General features: G+C 37.6%; 2 protein-coding genes across 2 annotated transcripts; both read left to right on the forward strand.

Annotated features, from left to right (window-relative positions):
• The first annotated feature begins 248 nt into the window (after window positions 1-248).
• LOC131022620 (auxin transporter-like protein 2) lies at window positions 249-5,170 on the forward strand. The gene is made up of 9 exons (XM_057952127.1): window positions 249-925; window positions 1,023-1,225; window positions 1,305-1,490; window positions 1,575-1,687; window positions 1,755-1,938; window positions 2,011-2,108; window positions 2,458-2,665; window positions 2,927-3,184; window positions 4,682-5,170. Exons 2-9 carry the CDS (start codon window positions 1,043-1,045, stop codon window positions 4,910-4,912), a joined length of 1,461 nt encoding a protein of 486 aa, XP_057808110.1. The 5' UTR covers window positions 249-925; window positions 1,023-1,042; the 3' UTR covers window positions 4,913-5,170.
• Window positions 5,171-9,073: 3,903 nt separating this feature from the next.
• Window positions 9,074-10,894, forward strand: LOC131022960 (uncharacterized). Its single transcript, XM_057952500.1, has 2 exons — window positions 9,074-10,009; window positions 10,088-10,894. The coding sequence occupies exons 1-2, from the start codon at window positions 9,074-9,076 to the stop codon at window positions 10,892-10,894; spliced, it is 1,743 nt and encodes a 580-aa protein (XP_057808483.1).
• Window positions 10,895-19,271: the final 8,377 nt, after the last annotated feature.

The following is a 19,271-nucleotide window of genomic DNA, read 5'->3' on the forward strand; positions in this document are numbered from 1 at the left end:
CACATTGTATTATTATCAATTATAGCATGCATCACGAGTTTTATTTTATACATAAAGTGTTATATTCATTTTTCTTTAAAAGTTATACATTATTTTTACCTTCACTACTCAAATTCTGTTGTCCTTTTCTGACTATCTGTGTAATTTGTTATAAAGTTAACTAGAAATCTAATTATAATAAAAAAAATCATTGCTCACATGCTAATCTCGTCTACACTAGATTTTCTGTATTTTTATTGAATTTGCAGTTTTTTTTTTTTTTAATATTTCTTTCCTGCTGTAAATAGTGTTATAGCTATTGGAAACAGGGCTGTTTTTATTGTGAGAGGGTCCTATGTTAAGGAGACATGTTTTGATTTTGAGTGAAAACTAAAACCCAAAAATCTCTCGATTCTCTCTTTATCCTCGGATTTCAACAACTCAAAAAAAGAAAAAGAAAAAAACAATAGCATTACGATTTGCAAAAAATAAAATAGAAATATAGGAAAATGCGAAAAGAGTAAAAAAGAAAAAGAAGAAGAAGGGAGAGAAGTTTGAAAGTAGTCAAATAAATATAGAATTCCCCAACCATGAGTTATTTTAATATATATATATATGAGGTGCTTTAGTAGTAGCAGAAAGTCCTCTTTTCGCTTTTGATTATTCACTCACTACTCTGTAATTAAGATCTCTCTCTCTGAAGAGTCTATAAAGAAAGGAAAAAAGAAGTCTGTTTTTCTCACTGAAAGTTTGCTGCTTTTGAGGTCTCACCGCCTCCAATCTCGGATTTTGGCTACGTTCATAGCTGGATCACTAAGCCCGCATTTAATTCTCGAAGCGTCATTCATTTTATACCATCTCTTCCCTTGGCTCAATCAAACCCCTGATTTTCACCTCGTGTTTGCAAATTCTCTGAGATCGATCGCGAAAGAGACTCATCACAGCAGTAACGTTTCCCCCCTCAATTTTGTTGTTTTCGCTTGTTTTTGTTTTCTACTTGGGATCTGAGGAATTTTCCGCTATTTGATTTTGTCTCATTGCAGTACAGAGAAATCGAGATACAATGTCGACGCAGAGGCAAGCAGAGGAAGCGATTGTCTCCAGCTTGAACGAAACCGAACACGACGGCGGCGGCGGCAAGGACGATGAGGAGAAGGCGGAGGACCACTCCGTTTTCAGCATGAGTAACTTCCTCTGGCACGGCGGCTCCGCCTGGGACGCCTGGTTCAGCTGCTCCTCCAATCAAGTACTCTCACAACTTTCTCGCTCCTCATCAACCTTCTCTCTCTAAAAACTCAATACTATGATGTTTATTTGTGTACTAGGTTGCGCAAGTGCTGCTCACACTTCCATACTCGTTTTCTCAACTCGGTATGGTGTCTGGAATTGTTTTCCAAATATTCTACGGTTTGGTCGGAAGCTGGACAGCTTACCTCATCAGCGTCTTGTACATCGAGTATCGAAGCCGCAAGGAAAAAGAAGGTGTCAGCTTCAAAAACCATGTCATTCAGGTCTGAATCAAACCAAAAACAAAAAAAAAATACAGATCATTATATTTTATTAATTTTTAATTGTGTGTGTGACTGTGAACGCAGTGGTTTGAAGTTCTGGATGGATTACTCGGTCCGTACTGGAAAGCAATGGGTTTGGCTTTCAACTGCACTTTCCTTCTATTCGGATCCGTCATACAGCTTATCGCCTGCGCTAGGTGACCTTCAAATCTTTGAATTCCCATATAAATTGAAATTTTCTCTTAATTTCTTTCTTTTTTCCAGCAACATATATTACATAAATGATCATTTGGACAAGAGGACATGGACCTACATATTCGGAGCTTGCTGCGCAACCACTGTCTTCATCCCCTCTTTCCACAACTACAGAATTTGGTCTTTTCTTGGGCTCGGGATGACCACTTACACCGCTTGGTACTTAACCGCCGCATCCCTCGCTCATGGCCAGGTAATTAATTTACATCATCGTTAATTAAATCACTTTATTTCATGTGCTAAATTTGATGGTTTGAATTATTAGGCCCAAGATGTTCAGCACACTGGTCCCAAAAAGCTGGTGCTGTACTTCACCGGCGCCACCAACATACTCTACACTTTTGGAGGCCATGCTGTTACAGTGTAAGCTTTTCTCTTCTTTAAAATTTATGCAAATATCATCCGCTTCTTCCTCGGCTTCTCTTGCAGCTTTTTGCCGGTAACCTCGGGGGCTGTGAAAACAGACAGAATCATAGTACAAGCTACTACTTTCTTTTCTTCTTTTTGCGATAAAAATTTAAAAAGAAAAATTCAATGGAAAACATTAGAGGGTAGTTCTATCAAAAGAAACTAGTTTGGGACATACAATAATTGCACAATGTTAGCAGTTGTGTGTAAGGGAATACTTGAATTGTATTGTCTTTATTGTTTGTATATGTATATTTTTATGTACTGGATTTGCATTATTAGTCTGATTTTTTTTAAATAACAGTGAAATAATGCACGCTATGTGGAAACCACAAAAGTTCAAGTACATTTATTTGGTGGCCACACTCTATGTCTTCACTCTCACTATTCCGTCGGCCTCCGCTGTCTATTGGGCCTTCGGCGATCAGCTCCTCAACCACTCCAACGCCTTCTCCCTCCTCCCGAAAACCCGGTGGCGCGATGCTGCCGTCATCCTCATGCTCATCCATCAAGTACGTATACCAAACTTCTTGTGAAATATAAAATTCGAAAATAAATAAGACCATTAATTAATTAGTCCTTGTGTAAATAGGACTAGAGCTAACAAAATCGATCCGGCCCGATACTGTCATTTTGCCAACTCTAAATAGGATTAGTAGCTAGGGTCACAAGAATGTTAGTATTTTTTAATTAATTAATTAATTAATTAATTTAACTTTCTAAGAACAAATTATTTCTGGCTCCGTCACTGACAAAGTGTTGATCGGCCACAGTTTATAACGTTCGGATTTGCTTGCACACCGCTCTACTTCGTGTGGGAGAAGGTGATCGGAATGCACGACACAAGGAGCATGTGCTTGAGGGCGCTGGCTAGGCTACCGGTGGTGATACCAATATGGTTCTTGGCTATCATTTTCCCATTCTTTGGCCCCATCAATTCGGCCGTCGGAGCCCTTCTTGTCAGTTTCACAGTCTACATCATTCCGGCCCTCGCGCATATGCTCACCTACCGGAAAGCCTCAGCTCGTCAGGTTAAATTTCTTTTCTCGTATTTTATTTCATCACTGCATCATCGTTTAGGTATAAAAATTAATAAACAAAAATTGAACTAGTTATAAATGTCAAGTAGGTACTTTGATGTCCACTTTCCCTATATGGTAAGCTAGCGTAATAGAAGATCTGATCAAGATTCCCATAATTAAAATACAGATCGCATTATTATCTGCATTAATTGAAGAATGATAGTATATGATTTAATCATACTTCAAATAAATTCACCAACCACCCAATAAAATCGTCGCAGGAGTAAGCTGCAAATGCACTGTTTTTTTGGGGAGGATGAACCTTGTTATCCGAGATATATCATCCAAAAAAAAAAGAAAAAAGTGGAGAACATACAAAGTTTTGTTGTGGGGGGAATAACATTAAATGTTGGATTTAGAAATTCTACCTATAACATAAGATATAGGTGGAAAGTCCTTTTCAATTTAGTTAACTGCAACATTATCAACGTACTAGTACCCGCAACATGAGCTGGCCTCAATTAGCCAACTTCTCATTGCTATAGATGTTGCATATGAACATACACTTAATTCTTTAAGTTCGTTCGAAATTTTGATCAATTGCATAAAATATATAGGGTTGATAGTGTTTTACTTTCTGAACTTTCAGTTTCTCTTAAAAGACCCTGAATTTTCAGTATTTTCCATAAGATGTCCCGAATTTTCATTTTCTCATAACAAATTCCGAACATTCAACATTTTCTATGAAATGTCTCACTACACAAAATTCAGTGATCAAAAGATTACTCTTCTGAAATTGATGCAGTCAAATCTTGAATTTTATGGAATGAGTCATCTTTCGATCAACGGGACATTTTATTAAAAACGATGAAAGTTCGAAGATTTTTTAGGGGGTTAAAAAAGTTTGGGACATTTTGTGGGAGTTTTTTTTTTATAGAATTTTATAGAAAATGCCAAAAGTTCGTAGTTTTTTTAAGAAAAAAAAAAAAATTTGAAATATTTTATACTCCCTTCGTCCCATTGATCTTGTCCCGTATTCCTTTTTTGTTTGTTCCACTGATCTTGTCACATTTCTATTAACAATTAGCTAAATAATAAGAATTCTTAATTATCTTTTCTCTCATATTTTATCATTTTATCACTTTTTCTCTTCTACTTTATTACATTCTCTCTCATACTTTATCACTTTATTATATTCTATCTCCTACTTTATCACCTTCCATCTACTACTTTATCAATTTTATACTTTATTACCTATAACACTTAAAAACATTAATAATACCTTCCTTAATAATCGTGCCGAAACCAAATGGGCGGAGGGAGTATAAAATAATGAAAGTTCGGGACATAAAATACTATTAATCCAAATACATACGGAAATAGTCTTACAATATGAGTTGTCTTTCCAATTTCATTATTACCCAGCATGAGTTATAGATGTTACATATGATGGTACACTAAAATTTTAAAGTTGAATTCGAGATTTTGATAAATTTGTGATGACAGAATGCTGCGGAGAAGCCTCCGTTCTTTCTCCCAAGCTGGACAGCTATGTACGCTATAAACACGTTCATCGTAATATGGGTCTTGATTGTCGGGTTCGGGTTTGGTGGTTGGGCAAGTGTGACCAATTTTGTGAGACAAGTTGACACATTCGGACTATTCGCAAAGTGCTACCAGTGCAAACCGCCGCCCGCCGCCGCCCATCCGCTAGCGGCGCCGCCGCCGCGCCACTAAGAAATTCTTCGACAAACTTGCCCTTATTTTTCTTCTCTCCGATTTTTTTTCTTTTGTAATATAAACTGGGGAAGTAGTAATATTTTCCCTTAAATGTGATGCGTGTTTTTTTTTTTATTCCTTGGTTTTGGAATATTTTTGTTTAATCTATTAGGCGAGGATATATAGAGTGTTGAATTGTGATGATTAGTTCCTTTGCTTTGATAAAAGCATAGGTTTATTAATTACAGTCAATATAAGTTAGCCCTTCTTTTTTTTTTTAAATATCCTTTTCGTTTGTTATTGCTTATTTATTGGAATAGAATATCAAAAATATGTATAATTGTATTCAGTTTGTCGACTCTCGGTTACTTTTGCAAGTGTGTGATAATTCGTTTTTATTCCACTAATGGCTAATGCAATGAATATGGCAATAATAGTTGATTAAACTTAACTAAAAATTGAAAAATAAATAAATAAATAAATTAAGATTTGATTTGATATTTTGTTGCAAAAGTCATTATTGCTTGGCATTGTGAGGTGTGGGCTTTGATCTCAAAAGCTAATTATTTATTGACTATTTTTGACCGAAAAGATTCTCTTGAATAACTAATGGAATGGGCCGTGGGACCCAGCCCACCAATCACATGGGTCGCACGTTTGCTTCCTTGATTGTCACGTGCCGCTATTCTCTCTATTCTTCTCGTGCGTGTGAAACTTGGAACATGCATGAACCTGCTTCCTGTCTTCTCTTTTACTTGTTTTTTATTACACTTAATTTATGTTTAGTGTTACTATATACTAATAGAGTAATAGGTTCTTTTTTCAAATACATACATATATATTTGCTGGCCCTACTCTATGCATATAATATATTTTAAATTAAACTCTCACTACTCGACTAATTAATCTAATCTAAAAGTTATACATATAAATTTTCTTATTGCTATTCAAAATAACTCATTGCTGGAACAATCATAATAAAAAAAATCAACCATTATCGAGATTACCTGACTGTTTGTTAGCTAATGATTGCCTAATTCTCGAACTGAATCTCAAATAGATAGCAAGTAATTTGGACCTCGCTGACTCGGACTCGTTTTAATAGGATGATATTGCATATCATATTTAATTGTTTTATTAATATCGGTTAATTTATATATATAGTTGTAAAACTATAAAAATATTTTTTTTTAAATTGATAGGCTTAACATAACATTTTTTAATAAAAAGAGCTTGTAATCAGGGATCGATCCAATTTTTTTTTTCGTGAATACAAAATTAATATAAATAGTATAAAATATATTTTAAAAAATACTGTATAATAATCCAATTCTATTATTAAAAAAAAGTTTACTTTATAATAATATAAGTCTATTAGGGATTGGGGGGGTTTAAATATTTACTTATTTATTAAATATATATATACATATATAGTAAAAAAAAATTGTCACGATGGGAAATATGCATCCGTCTATGCTTATAATCGTTGTTCGTCCAAGCTGTTTTAACTACGATTGATCAAGAAGGGGGGCATTTTTAAAAGTGGACAATTTTACAAGTTTTTATAAGAAGGGGGCATTTTTCCCTATTAACACATTGATCAATGTGTAAACTTTTATTATTATTGGGACGATAGCTTGAAAATTCACATTTTTTATTATGTTATAAATAGGATCGTAAGGAGCTGAGTAAACCTCATCAATCAGAAAAATCCGACTTTTAAGCAATAGTTCATAAATTTATATAAAGAAAATGGAGTAAGCAAATCTTTTTCAGAATGCCAAATCTAGAAATGTAGATCATGAAATTAAATTATAATTCGAGAAAAGAAGTGTGCCTTAAGTTTTCAAGCTTATCTTTCAGTTCACTCTCTGACGCAATTAAACTCTGCTGATCTATTATTAATTATTTTCATGAATTAAAACAAAATAATCAAGTTGGCCACTTTATACATCGTACTTGCGTTGACTTTACATTCAGTAAGAAATGAAGTTATCATTTACTTTCTTTATGTAATGTTTACCCAACTTGGAAAATTCCATATCCCAACACAATTAATTTAAGGATAATAATAAGCCAATTCGAGAGAGGGGGCTAACTCCTCAACTAAGGCAAAATTTGAATTTCCCGAGTTCAACCGACCAAGATTTATAAAAATTATATTTTTTTATATTAAAAAAAGAAGATAAAATGATTGCAATGATACTACATTACTCGAAGGAATAGAGATCGCATTAACCGACCTACATGAAAATCTTATTTTATTGAATGGATTATAGAGAATAAACCTCTTAATTAGGCATAACTAAATCGCATATTAACGAATTTTATCACCAAATTGTGACTATTATAAATTTACAATATTAGTTCGAGAGGATACTGTTTATATTTTAAAAAGAAGGGCATTAATATTTCTCAAAAATGTGAACATGAGAAATCGAGAAGCTATTATATACTCATATGAATACATACAAAATAATTGCATATTAATTATAAAATAGGAAATTGCATGTGGCATGCTCGGTTTTAAACGAAGTGCATGTTACTCAAAATTAGATCTAAATCAGTCTAAGTAAATAATTTCCATGTTGATTGACATTGGAGCAAGTTGGTTCAGTACTCACTCATTACAAAATATATATTAAAAATTAATTAATCAAGAAATTCATGTTTCCGTTGCCTAATTTCTTTGACTATTTGATGAAGTTGTTGAGTTGAGTAATCTCAACGACTATCAAAGATTCAGACAAAATCTTCTTTGGATTTCCATGAATAATAGATGTAAGAGATAAAAATTTGATTAAAAGATTTTCTTTAGAGTTGGCAGAAGAGCGTTTCTTTGATTAGACCAAAAAGATTAAAATAAAAATTGTATTGTTGATCTTTTATAAAAATGGGATGCTAGATATTATATTTTCTCACTTTATTAATTTGTGCACATTATTAAAAAATTGGTCAGCCGCTAATCTTAGAAAAGAAAAAAATTGGATCAAATTGATCGTCCATTTCGGATGCATTTTTCTTCAAATTCCTCTAAATCTTCCTCTACTGCTAGCAACATAACATAAAAGATGAAGAAAACGTAATAAAATTTCGATGTCCACATATAGTTTTAAATGTTGCCGAAATCTTAATATATATGGGCTAGATTTCAAAATGTTAAAAGTTCATGTATTAAACAATTGACCAGAAAAATAGTATTGATTCAAAATCAAAATTTGAATATATTTCATATTTTAACCGGTAATATAAAAGTTATCTTTAGCGTCCGCCATCTTTAGTTATCTTTAGTTAATTTATTTTATTCCGGCAACGATTAAGGAAGCACTAGCAAAATTATTCTGTGAGATCTAATTGTTCTTATACTTTATTTTATGCTTGCATCTGCGATTCTCCATGTTTAATGATATTAATTGTTTTAATCCATTAGGTAGTTGCAAATATTTATTGGGTTAGAATTAATTACATAGCCAATTGAACCGGCCATCCGTAATTGTGGTTTAGGTTTGATTAGTGGTAAATTGACACATCAGGGTCAAGAGAAAAGCAGTCTTAATTCAATAATCCTGCGTCAGAGTTTATTGGTTTTGAATCGGGTTTCTCTAGATATTAATGATGTCGGCTCATTAAACCTATAGAGCGTCTCTTACGGTTGTCAGTCGATTAGGGTAGTAATTAGTGAAGCGTCTTCCTAATTACCGAATAATTAAGGAGAAATAAGATCACGTCAGAAGCGTCTTCGGTGGTTATAACTGGTTTGCTTGCATGAATTAAAGTTATTTTTGCATCGATGATCGGAATAATTGAGCTAGGGTGGACTTAATTGATTGCTGGAATTCTTTTATTAATTGTTGGAATTTTTATTCATCTTTTAGTTAATTGAAAAAATTGGTTTATTCGGATTTTATTTATTTAATTTTAAGTTTAGTATTTTCTATATTTTCTTCTCAAAATTTCGTGGTTACTTTGCAGACTTTAATTAGAGAAATTCTCGCCAGTCCCTTGGGAGACGATTTTGCTTACTGCTGTCTGCGCAGTGTGGGCATACCGGCTGACTGCCGGATATTTTTGGTGTAAAACGACGCATCAAATTTTGGCGCCGTTGCCGGGGATTGGTTTTAAGCAGGATTTTACTGATTTCAGTCTGTCTTTTATTTTTAGTTATTTTATTTTTAGTTTATGCCACGTTCTTCTCGTACATGCGTATTAGTTTTTGATCCAGAAATCGAGAAGACTGCACGAAAGTTGAAGAAGCAAGCTAAGGAGTGGAAAAAGATATCCAATTCTGCTCCACCGAGTCTTGAGGATCAAGAAGAAATTGAAGATCCAATGGGTGATCGTAACAATAGGGATGAAGAGAACGATAGAGAGATCGTTGATCCTCGACAGGAACCACCTCAACTGATCAGAGAGTTAGGCCGTCATAGAAACAATCGCCCTTTGTGCATTGTCCTTCATGCCATTAATGGCAACGCTGAAATACGGCCTGGTTTCATTCAAGTGCTACCCAAATTCGGTGATTTACCTGGAGAGAGTGCACACAAGCATCTGGCTGAATTTGATCTAGTTTGCTCAACTCTACGCCCTCATGGTTTTACTGAAAATAATTTGAGGCTATTGACTTTTTCTCATACTTTGCAGGGTAGAGCGAGAGATTGGCTTTTTGATCTTCCTCCTGGTTCGATTAGAACTTGGGGAGATTTAGAAGAACAATTCTTGCGAAAATTCTTTCCTGAGTCCAGAGCTGCAAATTTGAGAATGGCCATTAGCAGTATTAAACAGAAGAAGGCGGAGAGTCTAGCCGATTATTGGGAGAGATTCCAACAGCTGTGTCGCAAGTGTCCTGATCATGGATTTTCTGACTACCAATTGCTTACTAACTATTTTTATCGTGGTATGTCTTCTTTTGATAGGAAAATTGTTGACGCTGCTTGTGGTGGAAGCTTGACAAATAAAACTTTGGACGAAGCAAAGCAACTCATCGTTGACATGGTTTCAAATGGTCAACAATATGAGGATGAGGATGATGATCGTTATAGGCCAGTGCAGAAAGTAGAAGATTCCAACATGAACGAGAGAATTGATGCTCTCACCTCTTTAGTTAGAGGACTTGCTGTCTCTAAAACTCAACACGTTCAATGTGGAATTTGCTTTGAAAATAATCATCATACTGATGCATGTCCATCTCTGCAGGATAATAATACTGAGCAAGCGTGCATGGGATCCGCTGATGAGCAAGAGATGAACGCACAAAGGCAAAGGCGAAACGACCCTTTTTCCAACACCTACAATCCAGGGTGGAGAAATCACCCAAATTTTAGGTGGAGACAGCAGGAACCAGGGATGTACGCGCCGAATCCGCCGCAGGCTGGACAGTATGCCCATACCGCACGTCCTGCACCGAGTTCTGCACCTAATATGAACGATATCATGAAGAGCCTCGCCCAGAGCAGTGAAATTGTGAAGAATTTGGTGCAAAGTCAGCAGGCATTCCAGCATGAAACTCAGGCAGCGTTGAGTAATATGGGCACACAAATCACGCAGTTAGCCACTCAGGTGAACAAGCTGCAGGCGAATCAAGGCCGACTTCCTTCTGTCACGGAGATGAATCCCAAGGAAAATGCAAGTGCTGTAACTACAAGAAGTGGAAGAATTCTAGCTGAGCCACAGCCTAAGCAGCAAGACAAAGAAAAGCCCGATGAAGCCAAGGACGATGCAATTAGTGAGAAGTCACCAGAATCCACCGAGCCTATCTCTTCTAAGGTAAGTGGAAAACCTAAGGTTTCAATTCCTCAATCACTGATTGCACCACCTTTTCCTTCTAGGTTGGCTCAGAACAAGAGAATTGAAGAAGAGAAGGATATTCTGGAAATCTTCAAGAAGGTAGAAATAAACTTGCCCTTGCTTGATGCAATTAAGCAAGTTCCCAGGTACGCAAAGTTTTTAAAAGAGTTATGCTCTAAGAAAATGAAGTTTGGGAATGATGCGAGAATCGAGTGAGTGAGAATGTTTCTGCTGTTCTTCAAAGAAAATTACCCCAAAAGTGTCGAGATCCTGGTATGTTCACCATTCCATGCATTATAGGTAATAAGACTGTTGAGAGAGCCATGCTAGATTTAGGAGCATCCATAAATGTCATGCCTTATTCTGTGTATAAGGATTTGCAATTAGGACCTTTGAAAGACACTCGTGTTATCATTCAGTTAGCTGATAGGTCTACTGCATATCCCGAAGGTGTTGTTGAGGATGTCCTTGTCAAGGTCAATGATTTGATTTTTCCTGTGGATTTTTATATTGTTGATATGGATGATTCTGCTAAGCAATCCTTGATTCTTTTAGGGAGACCATTCATGAAAACTGCTAAGGCAAAAATTGATGTGGATAGTGGAATGCTTAGCCTTGAATTTGATGGAGATGTTGTCACATTTAATATTTTTGAGGCTATGAAGCATGTTGAAGATCCTGAATCTGTGTTCATGATTGATGTTATTGACCATTTGGTTGAGGAATTTGTTGAGAATTTCAGGGAGGATGAGCTTGAGCATGTTATTTTCAGTTCCCTAACTGAAGAGAACTCCAAAACTGAGGAGAATGAAGCCATTAGAGAGATTATCATGCAGCTGTACTCAACGGAGGAAATTCCAATTCGGCACTTGTCTAGCAGGATGCCCATATCGACCAGCACAGAACTGATTTTGCCCTCTGTTGTGAAACCACCGAAGCTGGACTTGAAGGTACTGCCCCAGCATCTGAAATATGTGTTTTTAGGAGAGGATGACACGCTGCCAGTGATCATCAGCAATGAACTCAGTGCAGAACAAGAGGTAAGGTTGGTAAGTCTTCTTAAGATGCATAAATCTGCCATTGGATGGACTATAGCCGATATCAAAGGTATTAGTCCCTCTACTTGCATGCATAGAATCTTACTTGAGCCTAATAGTAAGCCGTCTACGGATCCTCAAAGAAAATTGAACCCTGTCATGAAAGAAGTTGTGCTTAAAGAAATTCTTAAATTGCTTGATTTAGGGATTATTTATCCGATTTCTGATAGTACATGGGTCAGTCCTGTTCATGTGGTTCCTAAGAAGTCCGGTTTTCAATTGGTCAAAAATGAGAATAATGAGTTGATTCCCATGAGGTTGCAAACTGGTTGGCGTATGTGCATTGATTTTAGGAAGTTGAATGATGCCACTAGGAAGGATCATTTTCCATTACCTTTCATTGATGAGATGCTTGAGCGATTGGCTGGTAAGGAATTCTTTTGTTTTCTTGATGGCTACTCTGGATATTTTCAAATTTTTGTAGCTCAGGAAGATCAAGAGAAAACCACTTTTACTTGCCCTTTTGGCACTTTTGCATGGCGTCGTATGCCGTTTGGATTATGTAATGCTCCTGGTACTTTTCAGCGTTGTATGATGAGCCTATTTTCTGACATGATTGAGAGTTGCATAGAAATTTTCATGGATGATTTTACTGTGCATGGAGACTCTTTTGACCATTGCTTGACAAATCTTGAGCAAGTTTTGCAGAGATGTGTCGATACTAATTTGGTTTTGAACTTTGAAAAATGTCATTTTATGGTGAGAGAGGGGATTGTTCTTGGGCATGTGATTTCTGCAAGAGGAGTAGAAGTTGATAAGGCGAAAATTGATTTGATTGTTAAGTTACCTTATCCTTCTAATGTGAAAGAGATTCGTGCTTTCTTAGGCCATGCAGGTTTTTATAGGCGCTTCATCAAAGACTTCGCAAAGACTGCTCAACCTCTCACTAGGTTGCTTCATCAAGATGTGTCTTTTGTGTTCGATGACAAGTGCAAGGAGGCCTTTGATTTGTTGAAGAGTAGACTCACTTCTGCCCCCATCATTCAGCCACCAATTTGGGGAGAGCCTTTTGAAATCATGTGCGATGCAAGTGACTTTGCCGTTGGAGCAGTGCTAGGGCAGAAAGTTGGGAAAGAGAGCCATGTGATTTACTATGCTTCCAAAACTCTCAACCCGGCTCAATGCAATTACACAACCACGGAGAAGGAGCTTTTAGCCATAGTTTTTGCTTGTGAAAAATTTAGATCTTATTTGATTGGCTCTAAAGTTGTTGTTTATTCTGACCATGCAGCTCTTAAGTATTTGCTCTCTAAAAAAGAATCTAAGCCTCACTTGATCCGTTGGATTCTGCTTTTGCAGGAATTTGACTTGGAGATTAAAGATAAAAAGGGAGCCGAGAACTTGGTAGCTGACCATTTGAGCAGATTGCAGACTGTGTCGGACGGTATGCCCATACCAGACGACTTTCCAGACGAACAGCTGCTGCACATCGACGGTAACACTCCTTGGTATGCTGATTTGGTTAATTTTCTAACTGCTGGAGTTTTTCCTAAGGGAATGGAGACAGCCCGTAAGAATAAGTTGAGGAGCCAAGCAAAATACTTCATATGGGATGATCCTTATTTGTGGAAGACTTGTGCGGATCAAGTGATACGACGTTGCATCCCTGATGAGGAGATTCATTCCATTTTGAATTTTTGCCATGCTCATGCTTGTGGAGGTCACTTTGGTCCCAAAAGAACGGCACGTAAGATTCTTGATTGTGGTTTTTATTGGGAAAGTATTTTTAAGGATTCTTACAATTTCTGCAAAAATTGTGACAAGTGCCAAAGAACAGGTAATATCTCTTCTCGCAATGAAATGCCTCAAGTCCCTATTTTGGTTTGTGAAATCTTTGACGTTTGGGGAATGGATTTTATGGGGCCGTTTCCTAGTTCTTTTGGAAATTCTTATATTCTTTTGGCTGTTGATTATGTTTCGAAGTGGGTGGAAGTGAAGGCCACCCGCACTAATGACTCTAAAGTTGTTGCAGGATTCCTTAAAGCTAATATTTTTAACAGATTTGGAGTGCCCCGTGCCATCATCAGCGATCAAGGAACTCATTTTTGCAGCCGCACTTTGGAAGCACTTTTCAAGAAATATGGAGTCCATCATCGAGTTGCCACGGCATATCATCCACAATCCAACGGTCAGGCTGAAGTTTCTAACCGAGAAATTAAGAGCATCCTTGAGAAAACAGTCAACCCGAGACGAAAGGATTGGAGTTTGAGACTGGACGATGCGGTATGGGCATACCGCACTGCATTCAAGTCACCGATTGGTATGTCTCCGTACAGGCTGATTTTTGGGAAGCAATGTCATCTACCTGTTGAGATGGAACATAAAGCTTTTTGGGCCGTGAAGGAATTTTGTTTAGATGAGAAAATTGTTGGCAAAGAGAGGCAATTCCAACTGCAAGAATTAGAGGAGATTCGATTGGAAGCGTATGACCATGCAAGTCGTTACAAGGAACGAACCAAATTTCTACACGACAAATACATTAGAAGGAAATCCTTTGAAGTTGGGCAGAAGGTTCTCTTGTTTAACGCACGCTTAAGGATTATGCCAGGAAAATTGAAATCTCGTTGGTTGGGCCCGTTTGAAGTTGTTAGTGTGAGTCCTCATGGAGCTGTGGAAATCCAAAGCCTCGAAACACGAAAGTGTTTTAAGGTTAATGGACAATTACTCAAGCCATACTATGCTGGAGTCGAGATGGAGTCGTTCAATGCGCTCAGCCTGACGTCTCCAACCATCGTCTAAGGATTTTTGAATTTCTTTTCTGTCCAGCCAAGGACGTTAAATAAAGGCGCTCATCGGGAGGCAACCCGATTTTTCTTGCCCTTGTTTTGTTTATTTTCGTTTTTCTCTCTTTAAAAAAAAAATTATATAAAAAAAAAATTATAAAAAAAAAGAAACAAAAAAAAAAATTATTTTTCGTTTTTCACTCTTTAAAAAAAAATTATATAAAAAAAAATTTATAAAAAAAAAATTATTAAAAAAAAATATTAAAAAAAAAAAATTCTGAAAAAAAAAAAGAGCTTGGGGTGTGTTTTGGTCAATTTCGCAGATTTGGGGGTTGCCCTCCAGTTTCTGAAAAGTTGGGGGCCAAGGTCCTTCCAGTCACACTACCGACTCCACTACTCCTCCACCCTGGTTCCTGCCGCAGCTGCAAACCTTGCGCACTGAGTTGTGCACCCACTTTGACACTCATCCACCGCAATGGGCGGTGGACTTGAGCACACGATTGGCAGCGGTGGAGCAAGCTCTCGAACTGCGCCCTCCTCCACCTTCTTGATTACCGTTCAGGGAAGTTTCTCTCCTTTTTGCTTTTCGTTTTTGAAGTTTTCTTTTAGTTGTCTGTTGTTGTTTCTTTTGGTCTGTCATACTCTCACACAATGAGGACATTGTGTTGTCCAAGTGTGGGGGGGTGTCTTTGTTTTGTGTGTCTTTGCTTTGTTGCTATGTTGGTTTTCTTGTCAGTTTCGAGTCCTTTGGCAATTTTTATGATGGATGATGTGAAGAGTTAAGATTAGGATATTGGATTTGGTATGATAGGCTGTTGCTCTTGTGATGGAATTATGCATATGTTTGTAGGTGTTCTTGTATGAGAAAAACGTGCAAAATTTGATCAAAATTACTTGAAACCTACTAAATTGTGAGGATTGAGCCCTAATGAGCACACATGACTAGCTCTAATTTTTTCTTTGATGAGTGATTGATTCGAACTTCAATGCCGAATTTCTGGTTTGCCCTGTTGCCATAGTCAAGACTGAGTTTGAGAATTTAATGCATGAAAATGATTAAGGCATTTAGGAATAACCATTGTTTGGCCTGAACATATTATCCGAAACTTCACTATTCCCTTAGTGAGCCCGTTTGTGCCTAATTTGCTCCTTTTTGTTTGATGAAAACTCACATATATTGAGCCTTAGCCTGTTTTAGCTTGCTTTTGTCCCTTGAAAACATGTGAATGCACTAGATTATGACGAGATGAGAAGATGAGTACTCCTATAATATTAGTGTATTGAGAGATAGTTCATTGATTCTATGAGCTATATATATGCTGTTGAAAAAAAGAAAAAAAAAGAAAAAAATAAAAAGAAAGAAAGAAAAAGTGCAAAAGTGCAAAGAAAATAAAAGGGCTATTGTGTATACATTCATTCATGTTTATGCCCTATATGTATATGTTAGAGTTGATGCATACTTTTTGAGGATTGTGGATATGTTGAGGAACTACTCTAGAGTTTTATTGATGGAAGGTCTGGTGTGTTGCATGTTTTCAGTCATATATTTACCATATTTGATTCCCTTTTCTTGTTTATCCCACCTATACGTACCCAAGCCCCATCACAACCAAAATGCAAGTCCTTTTGAGTTGTGCATTGGTTCCATATTTTGGTGGAGATAGTGACATAAGGGCAAGCTGTGTTTGAAGGCATGAAGTTGTGAATTGTGTGAATCTATTCTGTCCATATTTGTCTTTTGAGAGAAATTGAGTGAACTTGGTGAGGCAGGATTGAATTTGCACAATTTTGACTTGAATGAAGAACATGGCATAATTTTCTGAGCAAGAGCATAGTTAGTGGTTTGTGGATGATTGTATCTTGATCAAGACTTTGAGTATTATCTATCATATTGTTGCCAAAGCTTTGTTTTTGCTGTTTTGAGTCTTCTTTTGTTCCTTCCCTGTCGTTTTGTTCTTTTTGGTGCTCGAGGGCAAGCTTTGTTTAAGTGTGGGGGGATTTGATTGGGCGTATTTATACGCATTTATTTGGGGGATTTTTGTGTGATTTCTATGCTTAATTCGTGTTAAATATCATCTTTAGGATATGATTCTGGCCTTATATGAATTTTGATGGTATTTAATAGGTGTTGAAGAAAAGACATGATTTTGAGAAGAATTTTGAAGCTCGGAGCTGTGAAGAATACAAGCTGAAATTCGAACTGATTGGAATTATTGAAGTGGGATGCACTTTGATTTATTTTGTGGCTTTCATACGCCACCTTTAGTTTCTTTAGTTTGTTAGTTTGGGCCCATGCGCCATTTAAGTTAGATTAAATTAGATTAGTTTGTTTTTAGTGGGCTTTATTTGTCCAAGGTTTTCACGCCACTTTAATTTGACTAGAATTAGGTTTAGACTTTTTTTTAACTTATATATATATTAGTATTAGTTAAGTTTTAGAAGAGACATATCACAATACACCATAGCAGCGGCAACTTTGAAGGCAGATTGTGGATGCAATTTTGGAGTTCTCAATTCAAGTTTTATTCCTTCATCTTTCCTTTGCAATTAATTATTTATTTTGTGTGATTTATTTTTATTATGAGTTCTAGCTAAATTTCTTTATTCTGGCATTGATTAGGGAAGCACTAGCGAAATTATTCTGTGAGATCTAATTGTTCTTATACTTTATTTTTATGCTTGCATCTGCGATTCTCCATGTTTAATGATATTAATTGTTTTAATCCATTAGATAGTTGCAAATATTTATTGGGTTAGAATTAATTATATAGCCAATTGAACCGGCCATCCGTAATTTTGGTTTAGGTTTGATTAGTGGTAAATTGACATATCAGGGTCAAGGGAAAAGCAACCTTAATTTAATAATCCTGCGTCAGAGTTTATTGGTTTTGAATCGGGTTTCTCTAGATATTAATGCTGTCGGATCATTAAACCTATAGAGCGTCTCTTACGGTTGTCAGTCGATTAGGGTAGTAATTAGTGAAGCGTCTTCCTGGTTACCGGACGTCACTTTAGCGTCCGCCATCTTCCTTTTACCGGTGACCGGTCCGCCCCCACCGCCACCCGGCGTTCGGCCCCTCCGCTGCAGCCGGCATACCTTGCTCCGACTGAGAGCTGAGCGCCGCTGCCACTCACGGCGGGTCTGGTGCGGCTTCACGAAAAGGGACCGCAGCGGCGCACCAGGAGATGTCGAGCTGAGCGCTGCCGCTCCTCGACTCCGCTGCTCCTAGCGCAGCGTCTGGACGCCTCCAGCCGTTGACTCGCCGACCAAAGCACCGCTGCACCCCCCACGCCGGATTCCGCAGCGGCCAGTTTTAGTCGATCGACAGCTGAGCGCCGGAAGTCCACAGCAGCCTCCGTCATCCTCCGGAACGGATGATGCGGTTCTCATCCTCTCTCTCCGATCGAAAACCCTTGTAAGCTTGTTTATCACCTCTTTGTCTTTAATCTCTAGTCCAGAGGTGCGTTCAGTTCGAATTTTCTTCTGCTTTCTTCGTTGGTTGTTTTGCTCGAATTTGATCGATCTTGTTCTCTTATCGGATATTTCGAACTTTTGCTGTTTTTCATTCTCGTGTTTGAAATATTTTGTGGTCCAAGAACGAATTTGTTTGGATGACATGAGCAACCCGCCTGCTTTCATGACTTCCGATTTTCCTCCAATCTCCAACAACTTTGTAAGAACTATGCCTGCTTCCTCCGATAAGAACCACACTCGGCCCTCGGATGTTCCCTCGAGTTCCAATCTCAAACCCGATTCTGAGAACGGCAACAGTCATTCCGAGACTCTTGTCAAATCGACGGTGCATGGAATATCTAGCACTAGCACTGAGGCGAAAAGGAACAAACTCTCTTTTGCGCGAACGGTCCAGCGATCAGTTCACAAACCAGCAGATGTTTTCGCCCAGGACTACAACGCTCTTCACCCCGTAAACATTGGCAACAAATCTATTCTTCGGATTCCAGAATCCCTGTATCAAAGTAAACTCAAGGAGTTTGCGTTCGCTGTTCACGCCAGGCTTTTGCTGAATAAGGGAGACGCCCCCAGATTTGCTTCTGACATTAAACAAGAACTCATGGCTTTATGGAAAACCTCGGATGTGATCCGTGTGGTGCCACTTGGAAAAGGCTTCTTTTCGATAATTTTCGCGAATGAATATGAGCTTGCTACGGCAAAATCTAGGGCTACTTGGAAATTGAGCAAAGGTATTATTCGAATCAGGGAATGGGTTCCGGATTTTAACCCATACAAAGAATCATCTGCTCTCTCCCAAGTCTGGCTGAGAATCTATTATCTTCCTCACGAATACTGGCATCCGGAAGTGATAATCGGAATCGCCAGATATGTCGGTCTTCCTATTAAACTTGATGGTTTTGCGTTTTCTGGGCAAGTGGGTCACTTTGCTCGTGTTCTTGTCGACATGGATGTCTCTAAGCCTATTCCCGAAACTCTCACAGTGGATAAGGGAACGCGCTCGTTCGAGGTTGAATTCGTATATGAACATTTGCCGCATTTTTGTGGCTTTTGCAATCTTGCAGGTCATAACATTGCTCAATGCCGCCGCAAGAAATAGCAGGACAACAACACGGACATCACGAATCCTACAAGCTCGGATCAACCTTCTCTCAAAACCATTCACAACAAAACTATGGGGAAAGAATGGCAGAAAAATAAAGAGATTCCGATCGGTAATTCTTTCGAGGCTTTACCTCAAGAGCCTTCCGGAGATGAGGACGTCAACCAGGAGCCTCTTATTGAGAAGGAGAGGACTTCCA

This window comes from Salvia miltiorrhiza, chromosome 4 (assembly GCF_028751815.1).
Source record: "Salvia miltiorrhiza cultivar Shanhuang (shh) chromosome 4, IMPLAD_Smil_shh, whole genome shotgun sequence".
Classification (NCBI taxonomy): domain Eukaryota; kingdom Viridiplantae; phylum Streptophyta; class Magnoliopsida; order Lamiales; family Lamiaceae; genus Salvia; species Salvia miltiorrhiza.